Here is a 21,448-nt window from a genome sequence, read left to right as displayed (position 1 = left end):
AAACATAGAGCTAAAATGCATGGCTTCAAATGGGTTTTAAGTTTTAGATGCCAAACGTACATGACCATAGGGTGTGTTCCCTTATTGCAAACATTTGATAATTATAGTTATAAAACAACAGGTGTGAATTATGTTTTTATAACAATTATAGTCTGTCCTCTACCTGATATTAACCTGTATTTTTGGAGTATTTATAAAGAAAAAATAGTGGATAAAAATGCAAAGGAGAAAATTTCCAGAAAAAAGTTTTGCATGCAGGAAATACTATAGTCGACATGATAGGTGTAGGTTAGGGGATATGACCTTTAAATGTTTAATGAATATCAAGGTGGTACATGTATGGGACACCACCACACTGTGACTACCCGCGTTTTGAAATAAACATGAAAACCACAGTACATATATATTTTTTTATTTCCAAAAAGTGTTACCTATCAGAGTAGTGAGCAAATCCTAAAAGAGAGAAAGTATTTTGATTATGACGAAATTTTATTCACATTATAGACATACCTCCTTCAATGTTTATACATCTATGTTATAGCTACCGGTACAACATGGTTTTAGTAAATTTTGATGAAAATGTAATTAGTAATTTAATAAATTACATCTGCAGAGTAATTGTAATTTAATTACATTTGAATAATCGTGTAATGGTAATTTAATGGTAATTTAATTGAATGATTTATGAAAGTAATTGTGATTTAATTAATTACATTCTGTTGTAAGTGACCCCACCCTATTCTTGACATGTGTTTATAAAATCAGAATACCCCTTCTTATGGATGACATTTACTAATATAAACACAATTTGCCCCATAATCCATTGTATCCCCGTACATTTAAACGATGGTACCGGATAGAGTATATGACATAATTAAACCCAATAATTTATTTTTTGCACGCATTCCAAGAAAGAGTATAAGTGTAAAAATGTAAAAAAAAATTATAATTTATAAACACACGAAAGAGTTACTACATGTGTATATAAAGAAAATGGTATTATACAGGTCTGGTGTGATATTTTTTTAACACATTAAGATATAACTACATGTATACGGGATACAAGTGTGAATGAAGAAGTGTATGATCTTTTATATACAGGAGATTAATTAATCTTCCACATAGACATCTTGACGTGACCCGCAAGTCTAATTTGTAAATGTGGTCCAATGAACACAAATCCTTTTAAATTTGGGTATTTCCCGGGTCCAAGGATCGCGGAAGCCATAGACTTTGAAACGGATGTTCAAACCCTATATCAGTGCTTGATTTAAAATTAGCGAGAATGAAATATCTATCCAGGAATCAAATTAAGACTATCGCATTTCTCCATTGCTAGGTAATTCTGATAGCTGTTCAAACAATTTATTTGATTGGCAATCCTTTCACCACTGTCATAATTCACGAAATGGTTGGAATTAAGGTACCTATCGATATTGTGTCCAGTGTATATATATGTACGTACATATATACACCTATGTGACATGACGTATACCATTAGATATCGGAAGGACGCGGGCAAATCATGGAGGTTTTAGCTGTATTCACCTTAATCACTTTCATGATGGATTTTGCCTCAGCTAAATATATTATGCAAGGTAACTTATTTTACGTAAAATGACATGCGTTGCGATATCATTTATTTTTTCCGTTTTTCTGACAAAAAAAAAATGAAGATGAAATCCATATGTATTAAGGAGATTTTTTTTAATCTGTAAATATGAAAATTTTCATTCTGTTTATTCTAAATGGGAATAAAGAAATTGAATTTTTAAAGAGTCCTGTTTTGCTTCTAACTTGTCAAAATATTGGCAGAATAATCTAATAAATGTTCATTAATTTGCGATGCACTGAATTGAAAAGCTCAATTATTGTTATTTCCTTTTTAATGACGTTGCGTTGAAAATATTACATTAATTTGTACCTTTATTCAAATCAAAATCACTGAATAGCAAACGATTTATATTCACATTTTAAGATAAAACGAAAATTAGATGGTCTTTGATTTTTTTTTTCCTATTTGGTTGTGTGAAAATTAAAATGAATTTCTCATTAAATAAACTTGAAGGACTCCTTCCTTAACATTTATTCATTCATTTCTTTAGAATTTAAGCTTAAAAAACTTAAAATGGCATTTTTTTTCAAAGGCAAGTCTCCTTTTTCGGTAGTAGTTTAAATAATACCGCTTTATTTTCAAAGGGAATTCTAAGTATAATGGGCCACATCGAATCCCAATAAATGAACAGAATATCGACGAAGACCTGCAGAAAGGTCAGAAATTTCCCCCGAAAAGACCTCCACCGTGGTCAAACAGTCACTCCCCGGTACACAATCCCCAACCTATACTGGTTAATGTACTGCACCAAAACACAGCTACGACAATGGGCGCGGCACTGCACCCTGCATCACACCCCGCCGACCATTCTACGACCAAAACTACATTACAGGAACAAACGACGATGAACTTCAACGGAATGGCCTCATTTTCGGAATGGAAGATTACATGGATGAGGAATCTTACCTCTTCATGTGGAAGACAACACTTTGCTCCTCATGGTACACATTACAGAATTATGGGAGGCACAGACGCTCGGAAAGGCAGCTGGCCATGGATGGTACATTAATGGTTATTTTATTATGCCTAACGCTTTATTAAACGGTGTTTTACATAATTTACAATTTACATGTATTCATTTATATGCGGTGTATATATTTACTAATAACTCCATTTTTTTTATCAAACAGGTGTCTATATATTTTGTCCCTTTTCACCAATCCGTGTGTGGAGGATTTCTCATCGACAATGCATGGTTTTTAACTGCAGCTCACTGTTTTGACCCGTAAGCATGCATTTTGACTGACTATACCTTTATTAAACTAAGACAACAATGTATAGTGCGCAGATAATTATTATATTTTCCTTTTAAGGCCTCTACATGATGCTTATAAATTCATGCTGATCCGGACAGGGATACACAATGTCTCATCTTCACTCACTGGAAACCCCGTCGAACAGCAGCGAATGATTCAAAAGATATATACGCATCCTGGTTACGGCACCAATTCAACTCCATTCGATAACGATATTGCGTTAGTGAAGCTAAATCACGCAATAGAAACTACCGAATTTGTCCGTCCGCTGTGTTTGCCACCAGAAATCGACACTATTGAAAATGACTGTGTTATAACTGGATGGGGGATTAAAAGAAGTACGCTTTAAGTTAACATGCATCTTAAGCTATTTAAGACACATAATGAAATTTCCATCACACACCAAACAACTGCATTAATTTTCCAATGGTTAATCATATATGCAATTTACTTTCAGCTCCAAATGTGTCATCACCCTACGAGATCGATTTCACGGCCTGGCCAGATCTTTTACAACAAGCCTCGATTCCAATCATCGAAGAGAAAGAGTGTCAACAGAAAGAAGGATACGACGAGAAACTAACAGAAAACATGGTCTGTGCCGGCTATCCCGAAGGTCACGTAGATTCCTGCAATGTATGGAGTTTTTCACAAGGATAATTTAATATATTGGCGAAAGAAATAATACAATATCCCAAGTTCTAGCTGTCAAAACGTAAATTACTAGATGTCAAAGCAATTTTAAGTAAGAGGAAAAAACTATTTGCTACCATGCACATAAGAATTGATATGCACTTCACTCTGGTTTGTCTAAAACGTTTTAAGATGCATTTATTAAGAATGAATTTGATACTAGTATTTGCCGGATCGGTATTCATTCATATAATTCAAGTTATGACTATAAAACAAAACGGATCATCAAAGGCGTTAACTGTTCAAACATATTATACATTGAAATTAGTAGCTTCCGAATTCCAAATTCCTTTTAATTCAAAAAGTCTATTAAAAACGAAACAAAATAAAGTGAAATATGCTCCTAAATAATTTTTAAAATTGTAAAAATACGTCATTTTTATGTACGAAAAAGTATAATGAATGTATAAAATTATTTTTCTTACAATATAAAGATTAGGTTTGTTCATTGTAACGTTGATTGTGTTTAAGGGTGACAGCAATGTTATGTAAAGTGATACAAAAATCTTTGCTACCATGCACATGAGAATGAATATTGTTGCATAATTTGTTTTAAAAGTTTGGAGATACATTTATCAAGAATGTATTCGATACTATCATTATGCCGTATCAGTGTACTGGCGTAAAATTCAAGTTACGTCAATTTAGGCTTTATAACCAGCAGCACAAATCATCAAATGCATTAACTGTTCACACCTAGTGTATATTAAAGTTGGTAGCTACCGAATTAATTCCTTTCAATTTAATATCTGTTTTGAAAATTAAAATGAAATACACTTCTTAATAAAAAAAAGAAATAATCGTTAAGATATGTCATTGTGATGTACGGAAGGGTATAGTATTGCATGTATAAAATAATTTACATAGCAATCAAACAGCGCGTAACATACCGAAATCTAATATCTTTATCGTTTGTGCTCATATAAGATTTAACTACTCATTTCTTATTTTTTAAAAACCAGCTAGGTTTCTGTTCATTGTAACGTTAATTCTGTTTGTAGGGAGACAGCGGGGGACCTCTGCAGTGTCATGCTGATGGCGTTTGGCGCGTAAAAGGTCGGAAACTATGTTATCATGTTATTTGTGTATTAATCATTATGATGGATTTATCTAAAACTTTTATCATTATTTATTTAAATATAAGTATAAATGATATTTTAACTGATATGCATTAATTAATAAAGAATATATATCTTAAATCATTAATAGGGGAATATACGATGAAGAATTCCTTTGTTTATATATATATATATATATATATATATATATATATATATATATATATATATATATATATATATATATATATATATATATATATATATATAATTGATGTGTTTGTATAAAATAGGTATAACAAGCTGGGGAGGAAAAACCTACAGCGAATGTGCACAGGCTGACCAACCTGGCGTGTACACAAACGTACAGAAGTACAGACAGTGGATATTAGAAACGATATACAAAGACAGTACACTACTCCAAAGGGTGGACACTAGAAACAACGTACAATGATAAAACGACTAAAAAAGAAAGACCGGATACACGACAGTGAGAGAAGTGTATAAATAAACAGTGAAGGACTGGATATTTAACCTCATATACCACCTATAGAAAACATGGGAACTCAAAATCTCAGTTACTGGATTACGAAGTAAATCTTATTATTAAATTACACAAATACTAGACACGGTGTCGGATAATTATGCCAGTGTCAAGGTGGCATTTTTGTACCCGCTTAAGATGCAGTTTTGGAAAAATCCATATATACCAAATGATAGACCATCGTATAGAGATTATATAACACTTTTGTTTTTACGGGTAGTGTGTTTCACCTGACAGGTGAGATATTTACTTTTGAAAATTAATATCCTATAGAGAAATGATAATTCCCATAGGAGAAATGATTCTCAGACAGGTATTTTTTTTAGTAATTTTAGTAAATTCTGTCGGAATTGAAGTTCTTGTATTCCGATTGGAAATTTCAAATTTCCAATAGGAATATTGTTTTTCCATCGGGAAAAAACATTTTTCTGTGGGATTTTATTTTTGAAAAGTAAATATTTCACCTGACAGGTGAGATACAATGATAACAAAGATGGTTAAAAACTCTTTAAGCAAATGTCTATCATATGGCATATTTGAATTTTTCGATATATGCAGCTTAGAAGTGTGCAAAAATGCCACCTTGACACTGGCATAATTATTACGCACATTGTTACTAGTATTCGAGACTGAAGAATTTGATCTATATTTCCAAAAATTACTTAATACTCTACTAATAATACGATAGGTTGGGTTGGACAATATTTATAAACGACGGTTTGAAGACCAGAACTTTGTCTAAGAAAGTTATTTCTTGGAAAACCATTATTCTTCAATTAATTGTCAGACTAAATGTGTTATGTATTGTAAATAAAGTGAATAATAAGAATTAAACAGTATTTTGTGACATGTTATAATCACTAAATAGCCATTGTTTAAACGTCATTAAGGTGTTTTAAAATGTTCGGGTTTTTTAGTAACTGTTACAATAATTATAATTCATTTTTATTCATTTTTTTTTATTTTACAATGTACTATATTCACTCAAAAATTGTTAAAAACATTATACAGATTTTTTTTTTTAATTGATTAAAGTTTATAAAAACAGAAATGAAATAAAATTATTCTTAATATCCTTAAGGACGTTAGATCCTACGATCAAAAGTCTTAAAGTTTTTTCCAAAGTTTTTTTTAAATCTACACACATAGCTTAACCAAAATTCAAAACAAAATTTCGTTGTCTATATGCTTCATTTGGCGCTAGATGTATTTAATATGACCTTTCTGCACTAAGTCGCTTTTCCGTCTATATTTTATTATCGGAATGAATCATGGCATTTAAATTTATACTATTTAAAATAAATGAAATAAATAAAATAAAATAAAATAAATGAAATAAATGAATTTTAAAATTATCAAAAAGGAAAATGTTAAATTTCTTCACCTAATTGATATTTTGAACTTTTTGCACTTATAAAAAGCTATTTTTATTCATTACCAATTCAACATGTAATGGAACTATTTAAAAGTCTCAAACTTTTTCTCAAATTATGATACACTTGTCAGAAAAATCTTAAAATTTCAGTTTTAATTGATGGGAAAGTAAGACAAAAAGTATGGATCTGTTATGTACAATTTGAGATATGGCATGAAATAAGCTGATTTTAGGCCCCCCAAAAATGGGATTCTAGTTTTTCTTTACTTTTATGAAATATAAGTTAAATTTGCCAGTATGTGTCGATAAAGACATTGAAAAATTGTTTTTCGTAACAAAATAAAGATATCCTAATGCACAAATTATCTGGAAGTTTTGTTTGCACTAAAAATAAGGAAGTTAAAGTGGCGATACTGTAAGACAACTGGGTTATGAAAAATATTCATTTTCTTTTTAAAAACCTTCCGCCACAAAAAATAGTCACTAAACTCTGTAAATATGTAATTTTGCCTTTACCATTTTATTTAAGATTGTTTAATTGGCAGTATAAAGTTTGAATTTATGAATAGAATCAATATATGATGCATAATTTCTAGAATACAGGTGACACAAAAGGTTTATTCCCACCTACCCAACATTCTAAAATTCTCAATTCCCACCTGGCAATCATTTTGATTTTCACACCTTAGTAATCAGGAGGATATATTCTGTTTTCACACGTAAATGTATTTCTTATAAATTACTTTAGAAAATTTTTTGAAAACAAATAAAAAATAGCATTTAATTTTGCCTATAACATGTTAATCAGAATAAATACATATAACCAAAATTTTTTTATTGAAATAGAGATCATCAATTTTCTGCAAGATCATTGCACTGAAAATTTAATATGTTGAAACCAATACGTGTACTTGCATGATTTAAACCTTTATTTTACATGTGTTATTTTTCCCCAATTCAGACCATATTTTAATGTGTTTATTATGTGTATAAGAAAAATTCCAACTGCTACATCTTTTCTCACGTGTCAGAGATTGTCAATATCATAGCAGATTTATGATTTTTTGTTTTCGTTAAAGGTGTTTCTCTCTCTGGTTCCATTTTATTTTTTTTAAACAACAATATATCTTTCAACGTTTGTATTTCAAAAGAAACCATACAAAAGGATTTAACTTTGGTAGATAAATGCGTCATTAGAGTACCAGTTGTCCGATATGTGTTACAATGTTCCTAGATAACAATAAGTCGCCCAAGGGGGACAAACCCGATTGGGAATGTTGAGATATACACATAAAGAGTCTCTAGTTTTATTAAAGTGCTTATTCTTTTGCAAGTACATATTAAAAGATTTTTTTTTTATTTCTCTCTTTAGTACTCGATCATTTAACAAAATACAGATTCGAAGAACAAGATGAAAAAATGAACTTTCTCAAAAATCCATAAAACGAAATATATCAAGTATGGCATAGCTAAATTTATGATCAGTGCTATATGAAAAAATGGTGATTTTTTTATCAAAATTCCAATTCTGAATAATTAAAACTACAGTTTTAAAAACAAATTGTATGCAAAAAAAACTTGATTTAATTGTGCTGTTGCAAGGTTTGTAAAAAATTCACATTTTTGTTTTATTTTTGATAAAACCCCTAGCAATATGATTTAACTGCATAAAATACTTTTTAATACATAAATTACACTAAGTATAACAATTAATAGATTAATATTAATACACAATCAAAATATTGCATTCCATTTCCTGGGGGCGTGGGGTACTCCTAATCAATTTCAGAGTGTTTAGTAAATATAAAAAGTTGGCAATATATCTTTTTATTTTGTGAAAATAAGTTTAAAATGTCATTTAAAGACATGATGTGTTTTTATAAATTAACTGTTATGGCATGACCACGGAGATCTGATGTTATACATTTTACTCACAAAACAAAATTTTAAAAAGTATATTTCCTTTTTAGTTATACGTTTTGCTGTAACATTGCACAATACACGTGTATTTCTAGGTAAAGGGTGTATATATATATATATATAATTACGTCAGGTGCCTGTGTGAAAAAAATAAGCTTTCTTTGGAATCTTTGACCTATATTATATTGTCTTTCCACAAATTTATTTAAAAAATAAATTTGTTGTTATGACTACTTTAAAGTAGTCATAACAACAAATTTAATTTTCAAATAGATTTGTGGAAAGACAATATCTTAGGCAGCAAAGGAGGTCAGCGGTCTCGATATCATATTGACTTTACATTGGTCGCCATTTAATTAATCTACATTTTACCAGGATAGTTCTTGTTAAATTTCCATTATTTACGGAACTGAAATGAACGATACATCTTCTGATATTTAGGTACACGACAAGCTTGGGTAATGATTCTGAACCATAGGTTTGGGATGCAGATGGAGGTTCACATTTTTTTTTAGCAATTTACTTTATTTGCATTCCACTTTTATTTTGTATTTAAAGTGTATGGAAAGCCATTGCAGTTATTTAATAAATAAGGTATCATTTTTGGATGTATATCGGGATATAAATACGGGTTGGTCACGCGATCAAATCCTATAAAGCCCGAAGGGCTATTAAATCTTTGATGCAACATAATGATATCATTATTTTATCATATTATGATGATTACAAACTGATGCAATAAAATAAAATTCTATCCTTAGCTCAAATGATTAAATATTTACACTTGCAAACGTTATCCCTGATATATCATTGGTTGGTACGTGATCAAATCTTTCATAGAGCCTTTCAGGCTTTATGGAATTTGATCGGAAAAGAATTGCCACATAATATGGTATTATTATGACCTTGATATTTATTAATGTGGCCTAGAAATAATGGGGTCTGATTCAATAGGGGTTGTGATAAGTGAAAGGTGTAGATGTACTGAGAATATACTTATTTTAATCGTGATCCATATTTGTCTGTATCCAGAGATTCTTACTCACTGTAACATCTTTTCAAATGATTGATTTTTCATCTGTAAATGAACTGCCTGATTAAAGACAAATATAATGCATAAATCAATATACTTCGAATTCATTACCTTACGGTGTGCATTCCTTCTTACAAACACACGAACAATTCGGAAGCAATATTTTGTCATAATTATATATTTTTTTATTTAGATGGTTCTCTTTTTCGTTTATGGCTTATAAAACTAATATTTGTATAATGCAATTACAATCATGAATTTTTATTAATCCTTTTATAACTTACTTTATTTACGTTTTTGGTGGAAATAAGATAAATCTTAACCACATAAATTCTTAAATAATCAATTAATAACATGTAGGATGATCATTATGTTTGGAAAATAGGCCCATGGTACAAAAAGGTAACTATAACACAAGTACTCTACTAGGTGAGTACTAAATTCACTGTTATAGCATTAATATATCAAAGGCAAACTGAATGGCCTTTGAACACTTTGTAGCTTTGACCTATGTGTCTCTACATCGTAAACTGGCACATATTCTAATGTATCGTGATATAGCACCGATAAGAACCACAATTTTGTTTTAATGACATTGCTTGAAGATAAGAAAGGAAGACCTGCATCAGTCTTGGGATATTTCAGGAATAAGACCAAAAAATGCTATTTTTAGCTATTTGGAGTGCCCTTGTGGTTGGTATGTGATAATATGTAACATATACATGTATATCATTGTTAAGCATATTTAATTCTAAAGACATTGTCTGCTCATTCTATGAAATATTTTTGTTATTGCGCAACACCTACCTTAGTTGAGAGAGATTTTCTTTTCCGATTCTGAGTTAACAAAATCCTTTGATTCGTTTGTAGATCCAATTTGGGGGTCACTTCCAAACAACACTGGATGTGGGGTATCCCACTACAAACCGATCTCCCCCGTAAAAAGAGTGGTGGGCGGGGAACAGGTGGCTCCCAACAGCTGGCCTTGGATGGTACGTAATAGTGAAAACAATGTAAAACAATTATAGTTATACTTGAAGGATAAAGTTTGTTATTACATTTATGGTTTCGCAATTTCTTTCATATTTATTTTTATTATTCACTACAAAATCATAATGTTTACGCTTGTATGATAGTTTCTACATTTACATGTTAAGATTAACACTTTTATGACAATTACATTATTACACTCTAAGCAAAATAATTACACTTTTTACGATTATATGATAATAATTGCTCTCTCTCTCTCTCTCTCTCTCTCTCTCTCTCTCTCTCTCTCTATCTATCTATCTATCTATTTATATATACGATGATGATTTTATTGAAATGTGAAAAAATTATTTTTATCTGATGATATATAATGGATATTTTTAATTGGTATTAGGTAAAAAGTATGCTATTTTTTAATTAAAGGTATGATTGTGTAGTCCAAGGTCTGGGTATAAAGGTATAAAGGTTTAAACATAAAAGTTAAATAGATTCTACAACTTACACGTTGCAGGCTTTGTTGAAGTTTGATGGCAGTCTGACGTGTGGGGGTACTGTAGTCAGGAACGATAACAACACGATGCTCATCATCACTTCAGCGGCCTGTGTTGATGGGTATGTATCCTTTGCTAATCATCCAAAAAGCAAAAATAGAACAATATGAATTAAAGTAAATAGGTACATATATGCATAAGAATATCTCCCAAAGCAAACAATTAAAGTAATTGGGTGAAAGTCACCCTAAAATTATCCCAAGATTCAAAGTAACTGGGTACTTGTTTCCCGAAAATTATCCCCAAAGCAAACTAGAAGGATAAGAAAATTTAACCAATGACATCAGTATTTTAACTTTGTGAGGTTTCTTTTCAATAGAAAAATATTTAAATTTATATCAAAATTTAGATTATATTTAAAAATATGACCGTAGAACGCTGGCAGATGAAACCCGATGGCAAGTTCGTCTCGGGGTGTTCAGTAGAGCAGGAGCAACATACGAACCGTACTACCAGCAGTTCAGAGTATCAAAGATCATTCAACATCCAGATTACCACCCAAACACGTACGCCAATGATATTGCCTTAATGCTTGTTGAAGGCGTCATTCAAGAAACCAATGGCGTCAGCCCCGCTTGCGTCACCAGAGACATGTATATGCCAGGGGAAAACTGCGTCACACTCGGATGGGGACAGACTGTCCAAGGTATAAATCCCAAGAATTAAAAAATCAAAAACATTTTGCTCGAGAATCAAACATGCCTTTGACTCCATTAAGGTAAAATAATGTTGTATTTGCTAGCAATATTTTAACCAATACTGTAGCCTAAAATAAATCATTTAAAGCAAATTTGAACGCGATCACTTCAGATGTGTATGTGTACAGTATATGTATTTATGTTTGTGAACAGGTGGAGAGGTGTCTGATAGATTACAACAGGTGTTCAAGCCTCTCCTGAACGCGGACACTTGCTCCCAGCAGCTGGGTGCCCTGTTTGACAGACGTACAATGATGTGTGCGGGCCGAGACGAGGGCGGAGCGGGGGCATGCTTCGTAAGAGCTTTTTCATACAGGCAACGGTGTCAATATCCACATTACATACAGGTCATGGTGTCAATATCCATCGTTACATACATGTCGTGGTGTCAATATCCATCATTACATACAGGCCATGGTGTCAATATCAATAATTACATACGGGGGTAATATCCATCATTACATACATGCCGCGGTGTCAATATCCCCATTACATACAGGTCATGGTGTCAATATCCATCATTACATACAGGCCATGGTGTCAATATCCATCATTAGATACAGGCCATGGTGTAAATATCCATCATTACATACAGGCCATGGTGTCAATATCCATCATTACAAACAGGCCATTGTGTCAATATCCATCATTACATACAGACCATGGTGTCAATATCCCCATTACATACAGGCCATGGTGTCAATATCCATCATTACAAACAGGCCATCGTGTCAATATCCATCATTACATATAGGCCATGGTGTCAATATCCATCATTATGTACTGGACATGGTGTCAATATCCAACATTATGTACAGGCCATGGTGTCAATATCCATCATTACATACAGGCCGCGGTGTCAATATCCATCATTACATACAGGTCATGGTGTCAATATCCATCATTACATACAGGCCATGGTGTCAATACCCATCATTAGATACAGGCCATGGTGTAAATATCCATCATTACATACAGGCCATGGTGTCAATATCCAACAGTACAAACAGGCCATGGTGTCAATATCCCCATTACATACAGGCCATGGTGTCAATATCCATCATTACATACAGACCATGGTGTCAATATCAAACATTACATACAGGCCATGGTGTCAATATCCAACATTACATACAGGCCATGGTGTCAATATCCATCATTATGTACTGGACATGGTGTCAATATCCATTATTATCAGCATTCTATGCATTTATTATCTAAGTTGATGTAGACTTTTATTCATTTAGATAAAATATAATGATTAAATCGATTAAATTTGTGTATTTTTAATGCTGACTTTTGTAATTATTTTTATTAATGCATCTAAAACAGGAACTCCTCGGATCTACTCAGACTGATTAGAGACAAATAGGGGCATGATTTGACAAAAACTTTTTTTATGGTATATTAAACCAATTGCAATGTAAACAAAAACCATGTACGATCATTGTTCACATAACAAATCAAAGTACTGAAGAACTGACGGGAGTTGATTTTGTCGATGTTTATTTATTTTAAAATCAATGATACGTTAATTTGCATGACAAGTTCATGTATTTTCTAATTTGAGTTACGCACATTTTTATAATATGAATTTTTGGACTTTTTCAACAAGAAACCCCCATATGAATAATGTTAAGTAATATCTAAAGATAAAATTAATAATCAAACTATGTATCAGTGATAGAAATATTTCTCGAAAATTGTAAGGATCCAAGCAATATTGAACTCTAGTCTCGTTCAACCAAACACTCGGCTGACACCGTAAATCTCCGACAAGGATTTACGGAAACAGCCGAGCGTCGAGCTGAACGAGACTATATTGAACTCTGGCGTGTAATACACACGACTACAAAGAATATTTTTCGTACCATTTAAAATCTGACTTTCAAGGTATTTATAAATAAGTTTCCTTGACAAACAATGCTTTAGCATACATTACATCGAATTCATCAATTATTTTCAAGAACTAAGTCTTGTCAGCAGCAATGATTTGTGCTGAGGTCCAAACACCGTTTCACTTTCGGTTTGTCTGAGTAACTGCATAGGAGAGTTGATTAAAATCAACTCCTAAAAATTGTGAGCTTTTTATCTTGCTTACAACTCTACAACTGACACTCAAAATTAAGTTGATCATTAGGAATGCCTTAATAAAGTATTGTAAACAATAAAAACAGAAAAATAAAATTTGACCAAAATCGTGATCATGCCCCTTTAATATAGTTGTAACAACCACTGTATCTTTTACAAATATTGAAAAATTTGTTCTTTTGTGTTACGTGCTGATCAACAATAGTGATACTAAGCGTGCTTTTAAATTTATTTGTATTTAATGCAAAATTATTTTTGAAAAATGTCCTCTTCCATGCAGAGGGATAGCGGCGGTCCACTTCTGTGTAAAAGACAGGATATATGGTACCTAACGGGTAAGACAAACATGACTTCATGTGAAATATCAAATAAATTATTATGGAATGCGAAATAAATCCGTTTTATGTTTCATTGAGAGAGATTTACGATTTCAGGTATCGTCAGTTGGGGCTATGGATGCGGAACAGCAGGACTCCCCCCAGTGTACACTCACGTGTTTGAGTTCGTCACATCCGGGTGGCTGAAAACTAACGGCGATATTTGAGGAACACGATATTTTATATTAGATATGACTTCAACATTGTACGTTGTACATTTCAAAACGAGACGGATTTTTGCAGAAATAAAGTGTAGAGTTTATGTTGTTTATGTTAAATATTACCTGGTACAGTCTTATTGGAAAGAGGTCATCAAATAACCCAATCATAAGACCATGAAATGAAAACAGAATTAGGTCCAATTTCAGATGTTAAATCTCTTGCTTAAGTTTTAGCAAAACTTTTATCATAACAGTTGTAAGTGTGTGTAATAAACAAACACATCGGAAGGAGATATCAAATCTCTTGCTTAATTTTTAGTAAAACTTTCAGAGCAGTTGCAAGTTTATATGATTGAAAATGACGTGGTAAATATTCTTTATGTTATATTTATTCAAATTCTTGACTTAAGTTTCTTCCCACTTTATGGTCTTCTAGCAGAAACACTGCTTATCTAATACAAAAACCGCTAAGGTACCGCTAGTACTAGCTTTTACAAAAAACGCAAACAATGACAATATCCAGTTTAACTACTATAACTTTCAAATAGCCGTGTTCTGTGGCGACAACGACACCATTGTTATGATAAGGGATATTCAATATGGATTATAATATGGCACTGACGTTATGACCTTTCGAACTCATTCCCAAAGGTTCAGTATTTGTACAAATGCATGGTTTATCTTGGAATTGAACTTTGAGGGCTCTGGTTGAAATTTGTGACAGCTAAGAAGCATTTACACATTCCGCAATGCCAAGACGTCTTTCTGGCTATGGCATTCCTTCTAGTTAGATCGGTGCTTTGTTTCACACTTCTTAAATGTACAAACAAATTAAGTCAGTGATAGTTGATGTACGCTTTATTTTCGTTAACAACATTAAGAGAAGCACATTTCTGAATACTACACATTAATTTTTCTAATAATTGTGTTCAAGAACTTTATTTGATTTGATGAAGGACATATAGATATATTTATTTGATTAAGTCTTATTTCTGTCCCTTTTATAAATTATCATACATATATTTCATCAAAATAATCAATGTCAGTGCCCGACCATTATAAAAAACATGAAAAAATCATGATTTTTTATTCATATTAATCAATAGAAGAGCGCATAGTTACAATTATCACATATATAACTGAGAATATAATTCTGCATCTCTTATTTTTAGAAAAGTTGCGTTAGAGCAAGCATGCGTTCAATGTTTCCTTTCCAAAAAACAAACAACTGTTCTTTGTTACATAACTTTCATGTATTTAGACTATCATTGTATATGATTTGTCTATCTTTGAAAACATTTCCAAAGCTCCATCCATACCTTTAATTTTGGGGAACTGGGAACATAAAGCAAGCAGTTCTTTGTCTTTGTTAGTGTTGAACGGTGAAACATGATAGTGAAAACATAAACACACAAGGATATTTTAAATTAAAAAAAACAATCAATAAGCATACTCAAGCTTTTTCATTAAATAAGTGTATTCTCGAATAAATAGATTGAAGAATTTGAAATGAATCTCTTAAAAACTCAATAACTAACTAAGGTAGAGAGTCTGATTGCAGTGAGAAACTTGCACAATGAATTATTTTTGTTTGCCGCTTAAAATGCCAAAAGTTATTTAAGTCATTTTGAATACTAAAGAACATAACATAGGTGGTAAGGTTGACTTTGAATAAATTTATTTTATGTTAAAACTGCAATAAATAAAATGATAGGAAATTTGTTCATGAAATTTGTTTTTTTTTTAAAATTCACTTTATGAGTTTAAGTCATTTCAAAACATTGAAAACGATAAATTTGCTCATAAATGTTATACATGTATATAAATCAGTAGGCTTAAAAATGTGTTTATAAACAAATTTCCATTGAAATTAAATATCAATATGGCTTCTGATAGAAACAGTAAGCTTCTAGATTTTCTTGGTGTTAGGCAATCACAAACACCAATAGCTTTGTGAGTGTCGATAATTACAAGAAATTTCACCTTGATCGTGATAGAGAGACTGTTTAATAGATAAGAAATCCCTGAGAACCACGTGATTTGTAACAGGTATAAATGAATAATACTCACCGTTGCTGCCAATTTATCTTAGGACTTTAGAGCTTTAACAAGTGGACATTATGTGGATTTTGATTTTGGCCTCCGCTTTGGCCCTTGCCTCAGGTAGGGAGTTCACCAACAAATGTAAAGATCGAAAAGGATAATATAAAAAAAGATTGATCTTGTCGGATATTCCTATGATATTTCTAACTTTTATCAGCAAAGCGTTTGGAATAGTTTTTATTTTAAGATACGCTTTTGCAGTTTAATTTGCATCTTTATTGAATTACTTAAAGAAATTCTTAAGAGAACTTTTTATAAAAGGTGTACCTCGTAATAAGCTACCTTGCATTTAGGTTCTTTTAAAATTCCTGAATTGTCGAAAACCGTTCCTAATATTTCCTAAACACAATAAATTTAATAATTCTAAATAAAATAGATTTAATAATCAGTATCCCAAGGCTTTTATTTGTTTCGCAAATGTACCAAGATGTGTATTACATTGCAGTTGCTTGGAGATATATACCATGTTGTAGATGCTGCAATTCTTGTTGTTTGCAGTAGCATTTATTTTGTATTTTGCTGTTCCATAGTTTTGGCAAACCCTTTAACAAGTTTTAGCACCTTTATACTACAAAACATTTTTTCATTACTTAAACAGCAAAACCCCACTTGAATGTCCAAAAAGACAGCAGGAATCTACCATGTGGAACTCCCAGCGGAGTGCCTAATGGGCTTTCCCAATACATCGTAGGCGGATCTATATCTAATACGGATGCATGGCCTTGGCAGGTAAAATGTGCTCCTTCAGACATGGGATTTAAAAGCTAAACTTTTATATTTATTGTTCTTAGTTTGATTTGTGTGTAGGTTTGATGTTTGTTTGTGTTTTCTTTTTTCACTTTTTTTTGAGGGAGGGTATGATTTTGGGGTTTGGTGTTTTATGGGAAAAAATAGGATAATTTTTTATATTTCTCTATTATTTTTCTATTTTTAGATCAGCCTGGAATACAACGGTCGCCATATTTGCGGCGGTACTCTGATCAGAAACGCTGCTGGGAACTTAGTTGTTGTCACAGCTGCCCACTGTGTGGATGGGTAACTTCTCTTCATTTAGTTCTAACACTGAGGCTTGACTTAGATGCTAACTATTTTGTTTGTCACCATACATGCATCATGTCGCTAAACATAAGAAATATGTGTATAAATATGCCATTTATCTTTTAGATCTCTCGGAAACGCAAATAATCTTAGAGTCAAGGTTGGAGAAATGAGATTGAGTCAGAATGTTGGACAGCGCATGGCAGTCGCCGAGGTGAGAAAACACAAAAGTTACAATTCTGCAACCATCAACAACGACATTGCCATTCTGACATTTACCACACAACCAACAGAGGGCAGCAACGTCATGCCAGCTTGTATGCCATCAAGGGACCACGGCGTCAACGAGTTGTCTTACGTCACTGGCTGGGGTACCACATCTGAGGGTAAGCTCTTGCCTCTATCTACGTCACTGGTATGGTAGCAAAAGTTTCCACTGTATAAAAAAAGAAACACGAATACAGTCTGCTCCGCACATAATTCTATATTATTTGAGGCTTATTATATTTGGGTTTATGTGTTGCATTTGTTGTATTTATAGGTGGATCTACCACAGACCGATTGATGGAGGTCTCCAAACCTATCTTGTCAGACTCTGCATGTAGTTCCTACCTCGGAACTTCCTACAAAAGTGCCACTATGTTGTGCGCTGGTTTCGCCGAGGGTGGTGCCGATGCTTGCCAGGTAGGAACATGTTAAACCATTTTACTGTGTAATTCTATTCTGTTTAATGTTGCCAGGTAGGGAAATGTTAAACCGTTTTACTGTGTAATTCTATTCTGTTTAATGTTGCCAGGTAGGAAAATGTTACACCATTTTATTGTGTTATTCTGAATAAGTTCAACCATTTTACTGTTTAATAAAATGTTAAACCATTTCACTGCAAAGGAAAATGTTAAACAATTTTACTGTGTTTTTCTATTCTGTTACATAAATCCCACGGATACTTTTCGACAGATACATAATCTCTAAGATTTTTTTCGACAGTTACATAAATCCCCAGGATATTTTTCGACAGTTACATAAATCCCCAGGATATTTTTCGACAGTTACATAAATATCCAGGATATTTTTCGGTAGTTACGTTTTGCATTCTATGTTTGCCTATGAATGAAAGAGACAGTACGGCGCATCTTATCAAATAACTACTTGGGTTCGGTATTTTTGTACTACTCATGAATGTAAAAACTTTCAGAAATTACAAAGTTCTCCATTAAATAAATCTAATTATTTCATTAAAATTAATAATTACGTATAACCTATCACATAAATACATCGCAACGTGTTACGGGGTCAGCCTTCTATACTATTACGCATACGTATTTACTGTAAACAAAACACATGCACTGGGCTCGCGAAGATTCTCCTGTACATGTTTGCTGATAAAAATATTTCAGTCTTTTCTACATCTCCCAGGTAATAGTAGTTCAAAGTTTTTAAAATAACCACAATTATGATTTGTAAGCATGTATTTTGTCTGCTTATCATAGGAGTTGACTACAAGCTAAATTTATCTTTGTAAGTGAGGCCCCTCGAGGGGTTATTTGACTCATTTATGTCTGTTCATTTTAAAATGAACCGAAATTGGAAAACCATTTATAGATTATCGACAAAGTGACCATGCGTTCCGTTTAGAGAGTCCTTTTTACCTCGTATACCACGATGATCGAAGTCGGGCGAATATTTTGTAGTTTGCAGCACGTGTCAACAGTCAATCAAAATCCACGTGGTACAAATAAACGATATAAGATTAATCCAGTTTGTACGATTCTTAATTTCTGAAGCTCATAATTACATTAATTAGGAACGTGAAAGGGATTTTCATCTATTTAAACTGTTACAATCAAAGTTTTTTCTTATTTCCTAACGAAACAATGGGTAAATCTGAAGTTATTCACACATGTGTTTTCAGCTGTACTGTCTCTTTTAATTTATAAACTGATGTTTACAGGGAGATTCTGGCGGACCATTGGTTGCTCAGAGAAACGGTATTTGGGAATTGGCTGGTAGGTTTTATAGTCTTTGTCAAAAATGTAATTCCATGATATTTGACTAATTCTTTTTAAGGATTACGTTTACTCAGGGTTTGATATTTCAAAAAATATTTTTACAAAGTTCAATACCTAAATCAAAAGTTGTTTTAAAAACATAAAATAACAATGTTATCAACAAATATCGATACTGATATCCATGTTTTGTTTATTTGCGGAAGATATGCTACGTCAAAGGTAGAAACAAAGTAAATTCGGACTAAATTTTTCATTTTCTTATTTTCTCTTAAAAACTTTCTGTAGTATTCTAATTGCATAAGTTAGGTTTCTATGTGTTTTTAATACCAATTAATATACTTAATGGTTGCATTATCTCGTGTATAATTTTATGTCACTGGCTGGCACGCGATGGGAAAAAACTTTAAAATACATAAAATCAATTCAAGATAGAATTTAATCATTGACCTTCTATAATGTTAATGTCAACAGAATACAGACAATAAAAACAGTTTTCGGCAATCAATAGTTTGAAGCTCCTATAAGTAAGTTTATGTAAAACTCGATCAAAAATGGGCAGAATTTTGAAAATTGATAGAGAAAATTTGGACTAAATTAAATTTAAAAATAAGCTTAAAACGATTCATTGAAATATGAAAATAGTAAAGCTGTTCGTATTTTATCATTTTCCAAACAACAAATTGCTTTATTATTTTAGTTATTACAAAATAAAGAAAACCTTGGAAAGGGTAGGACAATTTTGATAAAGGACTATATATGGTTTGAGCCTAAAATGGCCCCCTAAAATGAACATTGTAATTTTACTGTAATTCTTCATGTACAAAGATACATTTGAAGTTTTTGCATAATTTTCATTTTGATTTTAGTACCCACAATTTAAAAATCTGACATCATAAAGTTTACTTTTTCCGCCATTTTCTCATTTTTAGCATAAAACGGCTTGTTTATAGGTAGTTTTTCTTTAAGGAAACATTGAGCGACTGTTTGAACAAACAAAATATTTTCGCCAAAGATATATCTATCCAATACTTATAAGTGACAAAAAGTTCGTTTTTGTTCAAAAAGTCGCTCTATATTTCCCATTCGAAAAAAGATAAGAAAAATGTCAATTTTTGATTGATTTTGATTGAATTATAAAAAAGCGTCACTTCTGACGTCATATACTGCCAGTGAGTGCATATAAATCAAATAAATAGGTGAAAAACATATTTCATGTCAACTCTTTTATAAAATAACAACAAATTAATGTACCTGAATCATTTTAAAAATAGCGAATTTTGGGGGCCAAATTTGACTAATATCATATATAGTTCTTTCAATATACATTCAGTGATCACTAACATAAAATGTAGGTCATTGAACTACTTACTTGGAAGTGAAAAATAGCACTACAAAAGTAGGGCTACTATGTACAATAAGTAGTTTTTCGTTTCTATTAGTGGAATTTTTTCGCCCCTGAGTAAACGTACATGTAATCCTTAAGCATTGTGAATTATTCTAAAAATGAACTGATTTGGTTTATCACCTCTCCCTTTGTAGGTGTGGTCAGCTGGGGATACGGCTGTGCTCGCCCAGAGCTTCCCGGTGTATATGCCGATACCTGGAACTTTGTTTCGTGGATTCAAGCAAACTGGAGCTAATATACTTACTTTATTTATTTAACAAAAAGAGAAGAAAAAGGAAATTTCTGTTGTTATGATTTCCATCAGTGTCGATCGGTGTAATGATCACTTTTAAAACTAGTGCAACGTTGATGTAGTCTTTATTTAAGTAAATACGTACAGTAGAGGAGTTCTTAAACTTTTAACTCGCACATGGCCGTACATCCCCCTTAAAGTACCAGAGTTCTAGAAAGCGGTTAGCAAGCTTGATTTGTGAATCTGTGAATACATGCTTTAAAGAGGAATGGTCACGATTTCGGTCAAATTTTATCTTT

General features: G+C 32.1%; 2 protein-coding genes across 2 annotated transcripts; both read left to right on the top strand.

Moving 5' to 3' along the window:
- Positions 1-1,446: 1,446 nt before the first annotated feature.
- On the top strand, positions 1,447-14,463 carry LOC128167416 (transmembrane protease serine 9-like). Its single transcript, XM_052833128.1, has 14 exons — positions 1,447-1,598; positions 2,200-2,615; positions 2,746-2,840; positions 2,929-3,209; positions 3,329-3,507; positions 4,566-4,620; positions 4,916-5,067; positions 8,940-8,958; positions 10,365-10,486; positions 10,996-11,096; positions 11,410-11,681; positions 11,887-12,029; positions 14,105-14,159; positions 14,259-14,463. Exons 1-14 carry the CDS (start codon positions 1,526-1,528, stop codon positions 14,366-14,368), a joined length of 2,073 nt encoding a protein of 690 aa, XP_052689088.1. The 5' UTR covers positions 1,447-1,525; the 3' UTR covers positions 14,369-14,463.
- Positions 14,464-16,379: 1,916 nt separating this feature from the next.
- On the top strand, positions 16,380-21,196 carry LOC128167571 (trypsin-1-like). Its single transcript, XM_052833368.1, has 7 exons — positions 16,380-16,525; positions 17,064-17,194; positions 17,400-17,500; positions 17,630-17,889; positions 18,045-18,187; positions 19,455-19,509; positions 21,052-21,196. Exons 1-7 carry the CDS (start codon positions 16,483-16,485, stop codon positions 21,150-21,152), a joined length of 834 nt encoding a protein of 277 aa, XP_052689328.1. The 5' UTR covers positions 16,380-16,482; the 3' UTR covers positions 21,153-21,196.
- The last annotated feature ends 252 nt before the right edge of the window (positions 21,197-21,448 follow it).

Source organism: Crassostrea angulata, chromosome 10 (genome assembly GCF_025612915.1).
Source record: "Crassostrea angulata isolate pt1a10 chromosome 10, ASM2561291v2, whole genome shotgun sequence".
NCBI classification, from domain to species: domain Eukaryota; kingdom Metazoa; phylum Mollusca; class Bivalvia; order Ostreida; family Ostreidae; genus Magallana; species Magallana angulata.
Note: the sequence above shows the minus strand (reverse complement) of the source record. Positions and strands in the feature narration are given on the sequence as shown.